Source organism: Oryctolagus cuniculus, chromosome 8 (assembly GCF_051225735.1).
Source record: "Oryctolagus cuniculus isolate XC-2025 breed Fujian yellow rabbit chromosome 8, ASM5122573v1, whole genome shotgun sequence".
In the NCBI taxonomy this organism is placed as follows: Eukaryota; Metazoa; Chordata; class Mammalia; order Lagomorpha; family Leporidae; genus Oryctolagus; species Oryctolagus cuniculus.
In genome coordinates, this window is record NC_142874.1 from 137,761,712 (window position 1) to 137,779,881 (window position 18,170).

General features: G+C 44.9%; 1 protein-coding gene across 2 annotated transcripts; it reads right to left on the bottom strand.

Annotated features, from left to right (window-relative positions):
* Window positions 1-523: 523 nt before the first annotated feature.
* Window positions 524-18,142, bottom strand: PAICS (phosphoribosylaminoimidazole carboxylase and phosphoribosylaminoimidazolesuccinocarboxamide synthase). 2 transcript variants are annotated; one of them, XM_089302725.1, is made up of 9 exons: window positions 18,008-18,142; window positions 13,252-13,449; window positions 9,840-10,018; window positions 8,419-8,598; window positions 8,215-8,328; window positions 7,627-7,710; window positions 6,365-6,545; window positions 4,426-4,584; window positions 524-813 (listed from the first exon to the last, which is right to left on the bottom strand). In XM_089302725.1, the coding sequence occupies exons 3-9, from the start codon at window positions 9,954-9,956 to the stop codon at window positions 647-649; spliced, it is 1,002 nt and encodes a 333-aa protein (XP_089158851.1). In that variant the 5' UTR covers window positions 9,957-10,018; window positions 13,252-13,449; window positions 18,008-18,142; the 3' UTR covers window positions 524-646. The 2 variants fall into 2 exon arrangements, with proteins under 2 accessions (XP_089158851.1, XP_051697812.2); XM_051841852.3 differs by lacking the exon at window positions 18,008-18,142 and adding an exon at window positions 17,674-17,825.
* Window positions 18,143-18,170: the final 28 nt, after the last annotated feature.

Genomic DNA, 18,170 nt, shown 5'->3' on the forward strand with positions numbered 1-18,170 from the left:
TGGGCTGAGAATGGGAACTTGTCAGGCCAGGGTGGCATGAGGACAGAGGTTAATCAGAAATTAAACTGCATGGGTGATGAGCAAGATGGGAATGGACAGACGAAATCAGACTTCTGACTTGGGACTGTGAGTGCAGTGAGAGTTCCAGGCTTAGCAGAAGAATGAAGTAAGGAGCACTCTGGTTTTTATGGGGGGAGAGGGCTGCCCTTGAAAACAGACAAGGAGGAATGGACAGTCGAAAATACAACCTAGATGCACAGAGCTGCCAGGAAGGCTCCAGCCACCTAAGAAATATCACTCTAACCTTCTCAAACTTACGGGTTGAAATATGGAGGGTGAGTAGTATTTTATAAGAGGGCAATCATTGTTGGCATAGTGAGACAACAGTGACATTTATGAAATGGAATTCTTTGGTTATGTTATGTACCTAACAATGTAGATAACAGACTAGCTTTTTAAATGTCCTTATAGCAATTCCACTACCTGTAAAGAATATTAAATATGAGATTTTCTAATCCATGAATCGAGAGGAGCAGCATTTATTCACCAGTAAATTTGGTTTTGATTCAACTCTACTGATTTTTTTAATTTCGCAGCTAAACCAAAAATTTAGTTTTTCCCCTACAAAATGCAATAGTGTTCTTTCTTATGAGTTAGATTCTCTGATTTTCTTGTCAGCCTGCTTCAAGGAAATCCACGTGTTCAATATGCTTGCTCGCAGTTTGGACCACACCAAATGGTTATTTAATCCGAATATCTGAGCAGCAAACTGAGCAGATCCTTCCGGAGAAAGAATGGTTGAACAGCTGACACCTGTTGGTTCAGAAAGGGAAAGACAATTCCGCTGTCAGTTAATAATGAGACCACCTTGCAAACCCTTTTATGCATAGATACATACAACACAGTAAGGTAAGACAATTAAAAGCTAATGTCCTTGTCTAAAATACAATCTGTGGAAGGAGTTTCTTTCCTGCTGAAGTGCCAAAATGATTAAAAGAAGAAATATTTTATGCACATCATTTTTCGTCATTCTCGTTGACTCTACGTGCAAAGGAATGCACGTTTTCCAATCTTTTCACATATAGTCTCCCTTTAAATACCTGGTAAATGTCAATAGAAGTAAAATTAGGAACAAGATAAATGGGTCGAAGTACCTATACTAGACAAACTTGAGGGTTTCAAAGTATTTTGATACAATTTCCTGGTTCATCTTTTTATCTGCATTTGAACTATTTTAACATTTTCTAAAAGCAAAAAGAAGTCAAATGCAAAGAGTAGTTTTAAGAAATCTGAAGTTATGGAGCTGCCGCCTGCAGTGCTACCATCATATGGGCACTGGTTTGAGTCCCAGCTGCTCCACTTCTAATCCAGCTCCCTGTTAAAGTGCCTGGGAAAGTAGCAGAAGATGGGCCAAGTGCTTGGGTCTCCCGTGTGGGAGACCCAGAAGAAACTCCTGGCTTTGACCTGGCCCAGCCCTTGTTGTCACGGCCATTTGGGGAGAGAAGCAAGAGACTGAAGATCTCTCTAGCTGTCTAACTCTGCCTTTCAAATAAATAAAGCTTAAAAACAAAACAAAAACCCCAAAACCTACTAAGCTATAAAAACGAGTAAGAAAAGTAACGTCCTTGTCTGCTCAGGCAGTTTGAGGTGACATTATGTTTACTGTACAAGAGTCAAGGAGTGGCTGGCTTAGAGATCTCAAAGCTGCATTTCCCCACTATTCTTGGAATTTATCAGGCTTTTTGACTCTCACTATCCATAGTAATAACAGAACAAAAGTGGAAGGTCCATTTACTAATTTGTATTAATTATCCAATGCAGCCTCTCCTACTGTAGTGCATTGGCTGTGCTGCTGACAAATGTTAGTGTCCTCAGCAGTTCATCTCTAAGAAAGAAATGGTACTAGCAGCTACCTGAGGAGATGATACAATGAATTCTAATACAGTGCATGGCAAGTACTCAGTGAACGTCAACTGTTATCTTTATTAGCATACTGAGTAGGGTGTTCCACTCAATCTGAAATTCTGCCTACTGCTCAGACTCCCTTCTGATACCAGCAAAGCTTGATTAGTGAAAAATCAGGTTATCTGGTGAGCATGAAAAGAAACAGACAGACATCAGGGTTTTTCACAGGCCACTGTAAAACTCAAAGTATTCTCAATTCGTGTCATCAAAAGATACAAATCTGCTAGATTTTCCCATCTTCTCCTTAAATAGTAATAGATCAAAATTGTCCTAGCTTTGCCCATCACATCTCCTTTTCTAAGCTCTATGGCTAATACCTATATAATTCCTCTACCATAAATTGTGCACTGTGGCACAGTAGGTTAAGCCACCCCCTGCGGTGCCGACATCCCATATGGGTGCCAGAGTCAGCTGCTTCACCTCTAATCTACCTCCTTGCTAATGCACCTGGGAAAGCAGTGGAAGATGGCCCTAGTGCTTGGCTTTCTGCACACACATGGGAGACCTGAATGAAGCTCTTGGCTCCTAGCTTTGGCCTGGCTCTTTGGCCTGACACCTGTTGCAATTTGAGGAGTGAACCAGTTGACTGAAGATTTTTCTAACTCCACCTTTAGATAAATAAATCTTGCATCTCATATGGGCACTGGTTTGGGTCCTGCCTGCTTACTGCTGATCCAGGTTCCTGGCCTGGGAAAAGCAGCGGAAGATGGCCCAGGTGTCTGGGCTCCTAACACCCAAGTGAGAGACCTGCATGAAAGAGCCCCTGGCTCCTGGCTTTGGCCCAGCCCTGGCTGTTGCAGCTCTCTGGGGGCTGAACCAGCTGATGGAAGATCTCTCCAACTCTACCTTTCAAATAAATACATAAATCTGGTTATAGCCTGTTTTTTTTTTTTTTTTTTTTTTTTTTTTTTACAGATTTTAGCTGGAAAATTTTATATTATCAGAAGTGTAACTAAAGATCTGCATAGTTGAAGATGGAGCAAGCATAAGATTTATCCCTGCAATCATATAAAAACAACTATAGTAAAAGGTCAGGAGGAAATAGGCATAAACACACAAAAGCAATGTTTTGGCAGCTGCAAGGCAAAAGGACTGGTAATTAACTTAGCAGTTTAAGAAAACTCAATCGTAAACTGGAATCAGGGAAAGATAAGAGGCTACTTGACAGAAATGATCGAACCCCCTAAAGGTCAAGGAATTTGTGGTACCAGGCTCTCAAATGCGGCTGGGGAGTGGGAGTGCTAGTGGGGCTGAGAGAAAGTACTGACCATAATAAGTCTAAGACAATTGGGCTTTCCACTCTCCTTCCCCACCCTTTAAGAGTCCACAGGAGGGGGGCTGGTGCTCGTAGAAGGCTAAGCCTCGGCCTGTGGCGTATCCCATATGGGTGCTGGTTTGTGTCCCAGCTGCTCCTCTTCCAATCCAACTCTCTAGCCCAGGAAAACAGTGGAAGATGGCCCAAGTGCTTGTGCCCCTGCACCTGTGTGGGAGACCTGGAGGAAGCTCCTGGCCCCTGGCTTCCGATTGGCCCAGTTCTGGCTGTTATGGCCATTTGGGGAGTAAACCAATGGATGGAGGATCTGTCACCCTTCTCTCTGTAACTGACTTACAAATCAATAAATAAAACAACACTGGCAAATTATTACTAAGTAAATGCCAGACTTTATTAGAATTTCATCAATTAAAAAAAAAAGTGCCACAGGAGAGTTTTCAGTTTTTCTAAAGGTTAAATAGACTTCAGGCTGGTAGCAGGCACAGCTGAGGCAGGGAATGCCAGACTTAACCCCAGTATGACCTTGGGAAAGAGCTCCTGAGTGGAAGTTCCTCAGGAGGTTGACGGCACGGGAGAGATTCTGCGTACCTAAACTAAGGCAGTACAACTGCTTAAGAAAACGCCACAGCTTGAATGATGTATTCCTGAGGGAAAAGACTGAGCTCACTCTTGCTACAGATCTTACCATCAGTTTATAGAAACTACAAGGGACGAAGAGCATGTTTACTCTCACCTAGGAACATAATCAACCAAGCGAAAATGTGGAAAATTCTACAGAGAGAATGAAAGGATGATGAATTTTTATAGAAAAAAAGACTTACAAGATGTATCAACTAAATGCACTATAAGAACTGTACTGGATCCCATATTCAAGAACCTAATTGTTAAAAAAAAAGAAGTAACTCGACAAACTTGAACAGCAAGCAGAAACTAGGTGATTTTCAGAAATGATTACTAAGTTTCCTTGGGTAGGAGGGTGTGATTATGATTTAAAACTAGAGTCTTTATCTCTCAGAGATAGGTACACACTTAAATACTGAGGTACAAAACACAGCACCGTCTGTGCTAAATGTCCAGACACAACAAAACGTGCAGTGCTGCGGCTGCACCCGAGTCACGTCTCAGTGTTCCCGACACTGCGCCACGTGTCTGATGTGCTGACGTGCAGTCAGAAACATTTATCTTACCGCTGGGTAGTCGAAGAGAAGACCACACATCCTGCACTCCCCAGTCCGAGGTGAGTGGGGGACAGCTGAGAACTGGATACGCCGTGTTACCCGCCACTACTGGGCCCAAACCATTGCTTCTGCCTGCCACTGCCACGAACACAGTAGGGATGCCATCCCCTAGGGAAACCACACGTTTACCATGGCGTTAAACATTCAAAGGAGATTTAATAGGTTTTTGTTTTAGAAAGACCTCTAGGCATTAAATTCTTGAGTTCTTCAAGTAGTGTTCTCTGGAGAAAGCATAAATGAGACCCAATTAGGAGACACATGCTCATAATGTAGGTTCACTCTGCCACTGACCATAAGTCAGATAATAAAGTAGCTTGGATATGCTGGGCCACGTTTAAGTTCTAGAATACAAGGGGATGTGAGAGGGTGTCTGGGAGGATGGCTCACAGGCCTCTTCTGCTTTGGCTGCTGGAAACAAAGGGTGTCAACAACTGAAAAGGGATCTTTTCCATGGAGCAGTCCTGCAATCCAAAGGGGGCCGGGGACACCCGCTTAGCAGTGACCGAAGGTTCAGGTGCGCTTCATGGAAAAAAGAATTGAAGGCAAGTTTAATAATATATTATCCTTGGGGCTGGCACTGTGGCAAAGCAGGTAAAGCCACCGCCTGCAGTGCCAGCATCCCCTATGGGCACTAGAGTCCTGGCTGCTCCAGGTCTGATCCAGCTCTCTGCTGTGGCCTGGGAAAGCAGTAGAACACAGCCCAAGTCCTTGGGCCCCTGCACCACCTGGGAGACCTGGAAGAAATTCCTGGCTCCTGGCTTCGGACTGGGGCAATTCCGTCCATTGCAGCCATTTGGAGAGTGAATCAGCAGATGGCAAACTTCTCTCTTTCTGCCTTTGCCTCTTCCCCTCTTCCTTTCCGATAAATAAATAAATCTTAAAAAAAAAAAAAAAAAATCCAGGGCTGGGCACTGATGACCCAATGAGAGCTGGTTCGAGTCCCAGCGGCTCCACTTCCGATACGCTCCCTGCTAACACACCCAGGAAAGCAGTAGAAGATGCCCTGAGTATCTGTGTCCCTGCCACCTGCATGGAGTTCTGAGCTCCTGGCTTCGGTCTGGCCCAGCCCTGGCACTGATGGGCACTTTGGGAAGTGAACCAGCCAGTGAAAACTTTCTCTCACTCGCTGTCTATAATTCCTCCTTTCAAACAAATCCTTTTTAAGACGCTCTATTTGAAACATATTAAACTGTAAACATACATGCTTGACTCAATCATTTCATTCTTTAATGAACTTATTAAAAGTATCCCTTTCCTAAAGCAGAGATTTGTAACCTAGAATCCAAAGTTGAGTTTCTTGGTCTAAGAGTTCTAGGTTCATCAGCTCACCAAGGGGTCTGAGACCTTCCCCTGCCTGCCACCTCCCTCAAATTAACAAGTGCATTTCCATAGCAATTACCTGTAGAAGGAACAGCCAACCACTGTTTTTTTCACTTGAGATACATTTGGGTTATAAATCCAGGTCTCTATTTTAGATTAATGCTATCCCATCATGTACTATGTACTGCAATATTTTTTAACGTTGTGTTTGCTTCCCAGGAAGGGCAGCTCATTCCCAGAGAGCTCTCCTATTCCAACTCTGGGACTCTCGTGACGGACAGCAGCCATCATCTGTTGGCGCACATTAGAAAGAATGCTTGGGGTGTCTTCAGCAGGTGAAGACCTCAGGAGTTCTCACACTTTTACTGTCTACCTTTCAGCCTACAGTTGCAATTCTTCCCCCTGCTCCTTTCTTTTACAAGCTCCTGAAGTACCTTAAGCTCTTTGGAGAGGAGTACCACACAAGCCTAGCATGGCACATGATGGTCCCTTGGAGCTGTGGGAAAGCTCTCTTTCAGGGTCATGAAGTCCAAGGAGCACCCAGAGGGCGCTAATTCTCTGAAGTTACCTTCATACTCAGCTTTAATCCTCAGGGTTTCATCTGGTCCTTTATGGGCAGATGTTACACGGAGTTCACATGGGATTCCAAAAGCTTCACAAGCCTTCTTGATTTTTGCACAGTGACCGAGATCAGAAGTTGAGCCCATCAAGACTACGACCCTACATTCACTTTCTGATTTCAGAAGCAACTGGAAAAGAAAACCACAGAAAGAAAAAAGAAAATAAAAACAAACATGAGTACCATAAGAACAGTTGATTTACAGAGGTACAGTCTGCAATAAAATTACATGTGTGCAGAATATTTTCTTAGACCAAATTTAAGATAAAAAAAAAATGATAGAGGCTTAAATTTTTAAAAATAAACTCTATATATTAAGGAAAGTGGTCTTCATAATCAAGACATAAACAGGGGACCAAGACCAGGTTCTGTCGCTGCTTACAATGCTGGCATTGCATACTGGAACACCAGCTCCAGTCCTGGCTATTTCGCTTTCAATCCAGCTTCCTGCTACTGTGCCTGGGAGGGCCGTGGAAGATGGTCCAAACCCTTGGGCCCCTGCTACTCATGTGGGAGACCAAGACTGACTTTGATCGAGGGAGTAAAACCAGCATATGGAAGATCTCTGTCTCTGTTGCTTTGCCTTTCACATAAATCTTGCCCCCCCATCAGACTTTTAGTCAGATAAATTATGTTTATTAATAAAAATAATACATACTCAAATCTTTTTGAATTAATAGTCAGGAAACTACAGCAAACTATTTCATTCTAAGTTTTAGGGCATTCTGTTTAACAGTGGTTCTTAAGGTATAACAGGCCAAATTTAGAAATCATGCTATAAATCTTTTCCAGTGGGTTGCCCAGAGCTCAAAGTGTCTATTCTCATGTAATTAATGTTCTGAAAGGTGAGTATGAGCCTTGGATAACCACAAATCCCATTCAGCTTCTATGGAATTATAGTACAAATACCGTAAGCATTAAAGCAGTGTTTTAAAAAGCTACATGAAGTTCTATCCACCCCGAGGTCAAAACCCTGAGCAGTGAGGGGAGAAGCAAGCAGGAAATGTAAAGTTTCTTCTACCAGGGCGGGCAGGCATGGACAGGCCAACTCGACAGCAGAAGTGCCAGTGTACAGGCTGCCCACTCCCTATAGGGGCCTCTCTCCTGCAGAGTCGCTGACAGAGAAGCACTGCGTGTGTCCACACCTTGTGTGAAACAGGATTTCCTCAGAGGAGAACAAAATACAGTACAGGTTTACTGTGAAGGTTTACCTCCACTCTCTCTGCAACCCACTCGAAGTTCTTCTTTACCATCTGGAGCCCTTCAGGAGTCACTTCTTTGAGGTCACGGTAAGACTATAAAGTAAGACAAGGTTTAGAAAACAAGTGTCTTCCGCTGTCGGAAGCTACCTGGTTTCTGGGTTTGGGGCAGGGATCATGAAGGGTCTGCCCTGCAAGTGATGTATCTAAAAATGTATCTATAAATTCATTTCCACAATTACACAAGGCTCAGCTGCAAAACAATTGAAGACTTGGGGGGAGAAGGGGTACAGTTAGATCTTGCATATACTCTAACACAACTGTCAACACACTTCTTCTCCAAGAGTTTTAGTGTTCAACTAGCCAAGTAAGACAGATACTTGCTGTGTTATTGCTGTATGAGTCCATTAAGATAATAAACTGAGAAACCTTTTTATAAAGTAGCATTCCCTTATCGGGATACAGGAGATTTTTACCTTTAAGACTGAATAGTGACCAATGAATGAGGTTCAGAAAGAGAGAACAGCTGTTTCTCCTCTTGGCTCCATTCTCCAGCCCAGTCTGATTTCCCAACAGATAAGGAGCCTGAGCATCACGCACCTGTTTGTCTTTCTGTTGGCTTCGATCTCCTGACGGCCAGAGTCTCCAGGAATCGTTGTCAATAACATCAGCAAGAACAATTTCTTTGGTGGTTACATCAACACCGAACTCAATCTGGAAACAGCACATCACAAAGGAGAGTTTTTAAAAATTATCCTCCTCACTTACAACACTTACTTTTCAATCTCCTTGTTCTGTGTGCACCTTCATATCCACCAGTGTACAGTTCTGGGTCAACCAGGATTTCTCCAGAATTTCGAAAACAGCCTGCGTGGCGTGACTCATGATGTCCACTTCCGTCTGACCTATCTCAAGTCCAGCAAAGCAAAATTTCGCAGCAATCAACTGTTCCTCAGACCACTGTGGATCATTATTGGCATCATCCTGAGAAGGAAGCAAAGCAGTCCAGTTAACAGAAACCCCAAGTGTCTGAACTGTCCAGAAAGCTAAAGCCCTTTTCTCCTTGAGCATTAATTCCTCAAAAATAACAATTTTTCTCTAAAGAAAAAAAAAATTTTGTTTACAATATCCTTTAATTCAAACCAATTATTTTTGTCTAGTTTCAACAGTTACCTTAGAATTTAGGCAAGCAACATGTTCTAGGTTATCAAGTATTTGAAAGAATCTGTCCTCTTTTTATACATTAATTTAAGTCTCTATGGACACTATTTGCTAATCCAAGAGATCTCAAAGAGGTAAGGGAGAAAATAATTTCATTTTATTCCAAGTAGAATCCCAAATTCACATGCAATTATTTTATGAATTCTTGATTTTTATTATTAAAGTCATAATATGGACACATAATACAGCTCACTGATTTAAAATGCAACAATGACATTGGTTCCCAAGTAGAACTATGCTTAACAGCACAAATCAAGATGAAATGGATAAACTACTTTAAAAATTCATAACCACTGATTCTGTTAACTCTGCATTTCAAAGAAATATTTTTACAAAATAGCATAATCATTGATTCCTAAATCATCATTGCATATGGTCACTTACAAGAGCCATTGATACCGTCCTGTATTACAATATAAATTCCAATAGTTTTTTAAAAATGGGTTAAATGTTATTTTCTTCTCTTCCTTATAACTGCTAATTTTAATTTGTTCATTTTCTAAAAATAAAAATTATTTATTTATTTATTTGAAAGGCAGAGTTATGGGGGTGGAGAGAAATCTTCCATCTGCTGGTTCAATCCCAAATGACCACAACAGTGGGACTGGACCAGGCCAAAACCAGGAACTCAAGTGGGTGGCAGGGTCCCAAGCACTTGGGCCATCTTCCACTGCTTTCTCAGGCTTTTAGCAGGGAGCTGGATCAGAAGTAGAGCAGCTGGGACTCAAACGAGTGCCCAAACAGGATGCCAGCGTCACAGGTGGTGGCTTCACTCGCTGCACATTCAGCCCCAACTGTTCTTTTTCTTAGACACCTTGGCCCAAAGGTTAAGAGGGTTTTCACAGACGTTTTCTTAAAGTCTGATGTATTATCACTAGTAGGAATGGACATTACTGACATTCATTCATGGAATGACATTTGTAATACCAGAAATATTAATAATGTTTCAATCTCTACAGCCCGTACCTACACTACAGTAACATACAGAAGCATAAAATACCTACCTTGAAAAACATCTCCACTTTAGGTGGGTAAAACCTGTAGCCTTCCTTGACGCCAGGGTTTCTTTTGAGAAAAGAGCCAGTTGCTATCCTTCTGCAAACCCACTCAATGGGAATCATCTCACACTGGGGCGCAATGAAAGCTGTCTCCCCATGTTTCCTGGTGAAAGCCGTTTTGATACCTACACATCAATGACAGGAGGTTTTTTTAAAAGCTTTGAAGTTTTATTTAAAAAAGATTTGAGGTGAATAAAACTGTAATAACCAACCTTCACTAAATCATTTCATCTTAATGTTGCATGGTGAATTATATACTGAATCAGAAGGTCAGGATCCAAAACCCATACTGCTTCCTCTGTATTCTCTATGGAGTCTGACTTACAGATTCCATCGAGAGAGGAACAAAATAAACCGTGGTGTGCTGCATTAACAGGAACTCCAGGAGAGAATGGGAGAAGTGGGAGGAAGCATAATATCCATTTTAACTCTTAATGAATGATGAGGCCCAAGGGCAACCAGGAGACTTCAATCAACCCTCAACAGGAGGAGGCAACTGCACCCCTGGCTTCCAGGGCTGGTCTGTTAATCATTCATCAGATCTGCTCATCTGCCTACCAAACTTGACAGACCAGTAGCCAAGTCTTATCACTTAAATTATAAATACAGTTACTGTCATTCAGAGGAAAACCCTCCCTCACACCTAAAGGCGCTAAAAGCACATAATGACTGATAATGGTCTCCATGGTGGGGTGGGAGTGGGGCTTCCTTTTTTTTTTTAAGAGTTATGTATTTGAAAGGCAGTTGTAGAGAAAGAGGGGCTGGATCGGGGGAGGGAGAGAGATCTTCTATCCACTCTTCTCTCCAAATGATTACAAAGTTTAAAGCTGGGCTGATCTGAAGCCAGGAGCTTCTTCCAGGTATCCCTCATGGGTGGCTGGGGTCCAACTACTTGGGGCATCTGCTGCTGCTTTCCTAGGTGTATCAGCAGGGAGCTGAATTGGAAGTGGAGCAGCTGAGACTTGCTGGGCAGTCATATGTGATGTCAGCAACGCAGGCAGTGGCTTAACTCACTGCACCACAGCGCTGGCCCCAAGGTGTGGAGTGGGGTGCTTCTAAAAGAGACCCTAAAAGTTTAGGTGATGTAATGACGGCTTCTAACACACTGCTAACCGTTGAAGCAGGTTCCATGACTGCATGTGGTGAGAAAAGCACTTCCCTCATGTTATCGCAGCTGTCTACACCTCCCATCAACATTGCTAGTGTATGTTACTCACGTACTGTGACTTGGAAGGACCATGCACTACAGCAGTCAGCTCACAGGGGCATAGGTGGAATAGAGACACAGAGATCTTCCATCGGCTGGTTCACTCTCCAAATGGCCACAACGGCCAGCTGGGATGATCCACAGCCAGGAACCAGGAGGTTCTTCTGGGTTTCCCATGTGGGTGCCGGGGCCCAAGGCACTTAGGTCACCCTCTGTTGCTTTCCCAGGCCATAAGCAGTGAGCTGTTTCAGGGTGGAGCTGCTGGCACTCAAACCTTGCCAGCATCACAGGTAGTGGCTTTACCCGCTACACCACAGCACCGACCCCTCATTTAACTATTAGCAAGTAACAATTACATGGGCTGAAGGAAATGTCTAATGTAGTCTCTGAAATTAATCTGCCTAGAAATGTTTGATAATGAAGGTTTTCCTTGACTTCACAGTATTCCATATAGAAAACACCTTTCAATACTGCCTGTGAACCAATTACATTTTAGCTAAGTGTGCCAAATAAAGTAATCTAAAGATAATTACTGGAGTGGGAGGGGGTGTGTGTGTGTTGTGGCCCAGTGGATTAAGCTGCCACCTGTAATGCCAGCATCCCATATGGGCACTGGTTCATGTCCCGGCTGCTCTACTTCCCATCTAGGTCTCTGCTAATGTCCCTGGGAAAGCAGCAGATGGCCCAAGTACTTGAGCCCTGCCATCCATGTGGGAGACCCCGAAGAAGCTCCTGGCTTTGGTCCAACCCAGCTGTTCTGGACATTTGGGGAGTGAACCAGTGCACGGAAGATTCTACTGTAACTTATCATTCAAATAAATAAATAAACCTTAAAAAAAAAAAAAGAGGTGGTAAATCTTAAAATATAAGTCTTTGGGGCAAGCTTGGTGGGTTGAGCTGCTGCCTGGTATGCCCGCATCCCATACTAGAGTGGCTGCTTTGAGCCCCAGCTATTCTACCTCTGACTCAGCTTCCTGAAATGCACATCTTGAGAGGAAACAGATGATGCCTCAAGTCCTTGGTCCCTGCCACCCACGTCAGAGACCTGGATGGACTTCTGGGTTCCTGGCTGGCTTCAGCCTGGCCCAGTCCTGGCTGTTGTGGGCATCTGGGGAGTGAACCAGCAGATGAAGCTCTCTCGCGCGCGCGCTCTCTCTCTCTGCCTTTCAAATACATTAAAAAAAGAAAAAAGAAAAAATCCTAGCTCCAGTGACCAAGGAATCATGAGATTCTTTAAATTTATAGTAATATACTCACTGCCGATGATATATAGATTTATGACGTGGCTAACAAACATTTTTTTCCCCACACTGTTCTACAAAATGCAACAGGATAGTGTGGAAGAGGCAGAACTATGCACAGGCAGTACCAGAATGGATTATAACTTGAATTACTTTGCTATTTTGTGGAAATAAAACAACTCCCCTTCCTCCACTCCAGTGAACCTCCAGACAATATTCCAATCTTAGTCTTTTGTATTGAATTCCCTATGGGAAATACAGCTGTTAACTTTTTAAGCAGGCGGGAACTCTGGCAATCTTTGATGTGGTTCAGGGTCCTCACTTGCGAAAAGGCAGGATGAGATGTAGCTGCCATGTTCAAATACTCTAGGGCCTTCAAGTAGAAGAGGGATTTGAAACTGTTTATCACCTCCATGCATGAGGCAGAAGAAAGAACTTACAATTCTTATAATTCTCTACAAGGAGTAAATCAGAGACCATCAACTGGAGCTACTCAATACCAAAACAGGCTTCCTTCACAGTTCAGCTCCTAAAGACAGAAGATGGTCTTGGAGGGGATACAAACTCACTAAGATTTAACTAAATGCTATTGCTACTTCTAAACCAAGAGGTACAGCAAATCTGAGCGCTCTTGGTTTGCCTTAAATGAACTGAGTTTATGAGACATGCCAAATGTGATGTTAATTTTGGACACCACCACCTCCCCATGAAAGAGACCAGTGTGTGAGAGAAACGAGGCGAGGAGGAGGTGCAGGAGCCACTTACTTGCTTCCCAGAACGACTGGAACATAAGACTGCTGAGTAATATGTAGCTGACCCAAACAATGTCATTTACTCATGAACATGATCCAAGAAAGCAAGAGTGCAAGAGTAAGCGCACCGGCAGGAGGCCACGCGGGGAGCCACTTACCTGCTTCTTGTAATAACTGAAAAATACAGCTGGTAGTTTTGTTTGAGATTGCAGCTTTTCCTTCCAGATGATTCTTTCTAGCTGCATTTCCCGCTGTGATCTGGTCCTTCGATTTCAGGAGGACTTTTCCTGGATTATCTAACAATTCATAGACTTCTTTTGTTTTGCCCTCATAGAGCTTCTTACCAATGTTCAGTACTGTGCGCATAAAAGAGAAATGCATCAGATTTCAGGAAGAAATTTCCTGAGTATGGAATATTAAGTCATCTGGAATGATCAATCAATGAACACGTAGAGGGATTCAGTAATAATCTCCACAGAGCCCTAGAGTATACAAAGTAATTTCTTAGGAATCACATTTCATTGGCATAATGTTGGGTGAGGAATAATCATGTAAGTATACAGATCAGAAAGCTAAATGAAAATGGTTGAGTTATACAGTTAGGAAACAGCAGGGTTGGACAACATCCTGAATATTATGATATCAAGTCCTGTGTTCTTCCTGCTATCAACCTACCACTCAGGCCTGAACGGAAGCAGAATTAAAATTTTAGATACTTCAATGTAACTATCCTATATTTTTACATACACGCTCCCAATACAGTCTCTAAACTAGTTGGAATAAATTGTTGTATTTTTTTCCAGATTTTTGCTTTCTTCCACGGCAGGCAAAATGGTAAAAGTTTAGCCAGATGATTTTCTTTAAAAAAAAAAAAAAAAGTATTTATGTCCCATTTTAAGAATGCATACCCATCTATAATATTAACCTTCAAACTAAGATACTATAAATCTGAGAGATTTGATAGTAGACTTTTTAATGGATACAAAAATGGTAAAAAGAAATTTTGACAGATGACTTTCCTGATCTCAAGTTAACAGAGGAGGCTCCTCTTCACTGGAGTTAAGCACATTTGGAAGCACCCTTCTCTATTTCCTAATCTCGCCTGGCCTCTCCTACCCGCTTAATCCCTTCCCTTCACCAACAGCTGTGGCAAACCGAGGAAGCAGGCACAAAGGAATCTAATTTTGATGCCACAAGACCTTACTGGAAGGAGATCCTAATCATGAGAAAGACTTAGATGATGACACAGGTGACGAAGTTTGGGGACTTAAACATTCCCAGAAAGGCGCTCACCCTCCTGCTCCTGGAGCTGGATTCATTCTGACATCAGCACTTTTTGAGCGCACCCACTGCCAGGCACCGGGGACCTATGGGCGCATGAGACACAGCTCCTGCTCTCGAAGGACCCAGGCTGATCTACACACAGCATCACAGGAAGTTAACGCAATAACCACAGATTGTGGAAACACATGTTCATAGCAGTGCACCTACCTAAACTACTTTAGACAGCAGAGAAGGAGTCTAGAAGAAAGTGACAACTAGGGGCCGGCGCCGCGGCTCACTAGGCTAATCCTCCGCCTAGCGGCGCTGGCACACCGGGTTCTAGTCCCGGTCGGGGCGCTGGATTCTGTCCCGGTTGCCCCTCTTCCAGGCCAGCTCTCTGCTGTGGCCAGGGAGTGCAGTGGAGGATGGCCCAGGTGCTTGGGCCCTGCACCCCATGGGAGACCAGGATAAGTACCTGACTCCTGCCATCGGATCAGCGCAGTGCACTGGCCACTGAAGGGTGAACCAACAGTAAAGGAAGACCTTTCTCTCTGTCTCTCTCTCTCACTGTCCACTCTGCCTGTCAAAAAAAAAAAAAGTGACAACTAGGTAGATCTGAAGAACGATCAAAATTTAGCCAGGAAGAAACGGAGGGAATGGTGGTGGTGGCTAAATGAAGGTGCAGAGTGTTCAGCAGAACTGCAGTGTGGCTGCAGCACCAGCGCTGTGGGCGCAGGTCCCTCGCCACGGGGACAGCAGAAAGCGAGACCCAAGACTTGTGCAGGGCTCACATTAGCAGCTGGCAGAGGCAAGCACTAGCGACAGCTCAGCACAATAGCTGCTACCCTAGGGCACCTAATTTAGAGGATGAATCTGTATCCTCCTAACATACTATCTACCAGACTCAGCAACAAGGCTTAAAAAACCCTGCAGCGGGGAGCAGGCACTTGGCCTAGCAAAGATACCCCCTTCTCACATCAAGAGCTCCTGGGTTCCACCCCCAGCCCTCGCTTCCTGCCAGTGTAGACCCTGGGAGGCAGTGGTGATGGCTCAAGTAATCCGGTTCCTGTCACCCACGGAGAAGACCTGGCTTGAGTCCATGGCTCCCAGCTGCAGGCATGTGGGAGTGAAACAGCACCTGCGAGAGCTTGCTCACCCTCTTGCAGATAAAAAACAAACCCTCCAGCATACAGCCCCAGTTTAGTGCTCTATACTTATTTCTCCAGTCCCTGCCTAGCGTTCCAACTTCTTCCATGGAATTCTTATCCCCCTCCTGCCCATTTCTGTTCCTTTCTCTTCCATTTCCTCAGGCCTTGTAGGCCAAGTTGATTGAGCTGACTTTATCCTGGGAACAACCATAGATAGGGCTTTTAAGCTCTGTAGTGAAATGCTAGATTTGCATTCCAGAAAGATCCTTGTGGTTGCTGTGTGGAGAAAGAAGGCATGGTTGGAACAAAACCAGACCCTGGGAGACCCGTTAGGAAGCTGCTGCTACTGCAGCAACCCAGGCAAGAAATGTCACAGTCTAAGGGAAAAGCAGTGGGAGAAGAGTCAAGATGTTGGAGAGAGAGAGAACCGATTCAGTGTGGTGGACAAAAGAGCTATAGGAAGCAAGAATGGTTCAATCTCTGCTTATTGCCCAGTCATGAAATAGGACAGCAATGGCAATGGGTAGACTCAACCATCAGGACACTTGCTCAAAGTGCCAAAATGCTGTCAATTATTAGATGAGTTCAGAAGAGACTGAGGACTGAGAATGGCTCATGGAATTGAAATTTATAAGTTATCAAAAGCATAGAATTTCCAGAGGAAAGAACTTTACCAGGCAATCATCAAACACTTGAAACATGATGACTCCAAACTGAGATGTGATTTATGTATAAACTACACACCACACTCAACGTGGAAAAAAAAAAGGATGCAAAATACCTCAATGAATTTTTTCTATAAATCACATGTTGAAATGTTCATATTTGGGATATCCTGGGTTAACTAAAAGTCATTAAAACTCATTTTACCAAATTTATAAAAAACTTCAGAAAGAGGGCTGTTAAAAAACAAATTTATGTATATGGTTCACTTTATATTTCTTTTAGCCAGCATTGTTCTAGAACAACAACAATAACAAAAAAGAAAAAATAAAATGTGACCTCTGTGAATTAAACTCACTGGAATGTAGGGTAAGGATTCCTACCAAGACAAATTAGGGTGGAAGAGGTAGGAAGGACAGCTTTACGCAGGGTTCCAATCACAGGAACTTAGGAACAGGCTGCAACAGCTCCAGGGAAGCCACTGAACATTTTTCTGAGCAAGAAGGGCCTTCATTCTGGGAAAGCTAACCTGCCACTGGTATCCAAGATGTAAGTGCTGGAACAAAACCTTGAGAGGTCCCACCAGGTTCAGGCACCCTGACTGCAGGAAAAACTGGCCCAGCCCTTGGTTTTATGGAGCGGTTGGGCAATTATCAAAATGCTGTAACTTTGCAGAAGAGTTCAGAAGAGGCTGATGAGGACTAAGGATGGCTGAAGGAATCGGCTCTTCCCGGTGAGTTTACAACGCTCTTTTTACGATGGCTCACTACCCAGCTGGCCGCAACCGCCAAGCCAGGAGCCTATCCAGGCCTCCCACGTGGGCGCAGGGGCCCAGTCCCTCGGGCCATCCTCTGCTGCTTTCCCGGGCCAGGACTCGAACCTTCGCCATCACGCCGGCCCCAGCTTACAACTCTCTGATCTAAATCCAGTGTGTCTCCTACGTGCAAAAAGAATGTACTGGCGGATGACACAGGCCATCTGGTTCACTGCGTATTTGTCGGAAACATCGTATCACGTCCGATTCCACATCCACGGCAAGAACCATCGTTCCAGTCGACCTGAGCGCAAAGGTTACCGCTACGACGTAAATGCGGTAAATGCAAAATGAAGCTAGCAACCCTTTTTTTTTGTTTTTGCCTACAGGTTTTGGAACTCAGCAAAGCCATCAAAGACTGCTTTAAAAAGTAAAAAAAAAAAAAAAGACCAAACTGCACAAAACCTGGCCAGATTTTCAGTTTAATCAAGAACCTGGAACAACCAAGACTCTAGGGTTTGAAGTCAGCACCAGAATTTCAAGCAGTTGCTTTGCAACAGCTATTCATGACCAGAGCGCTTCCGACCGCCTTTTGTCCCAGGGACCCGCCCCACGCTCGCCCCTCGCCACCGCGTCCCGCGCTCCGGGCGCTCGGGCCACGTGCGCGTCCGCCCAGAGCCCGGCCGCCTCAGCCGCCTCAGCCGCCTCGGCCACCTCAGCCGCCGGGCCGGCCCCGGGCGCCCGCCACTCACCCTCGGCCGTCGCCATTATCCCGAGTGGACCAAGGGCCGCACAAATCTGGAAAAGAGGCCGAGAGGCGCAGCGCGCGGGCCGCGGAGGCGGGGCTCTCGCAGAGTCGGCGGCCGCCGCGCAGCTCGGCCGACCGCGATCTACGTGCGAATGCACGCGGCAGGGTCTCTGCCCGGGGCTTCCCGCCGCGCAGGCGCGCCGGCGCGACCCCGCCCCCGGGCGGCGTTCCCGGGGAGCCGGAAAGTGGCGCGCGCTGGCGGCCCCTCCCCGCTCCGCGCCGACCGCAGGCTGGGGCCCCTCGGAGCCGGAGGAAGCCGGTCAGGGCTTGGAGCGTACCAAGTCGTCCCGGCCGGGGGAAGGCACGTGCGGAGGGGCGCGCGACGTGTGCCTCTTGGGCGAGGGCCAGGATGCTAACCCCGTTATTCTCGTCACCCCAGCATTGAGGACTAGAGAGTAACGGAGATTTCCACGTGCGGGAGAGTATACTGTCCGGGCGTCT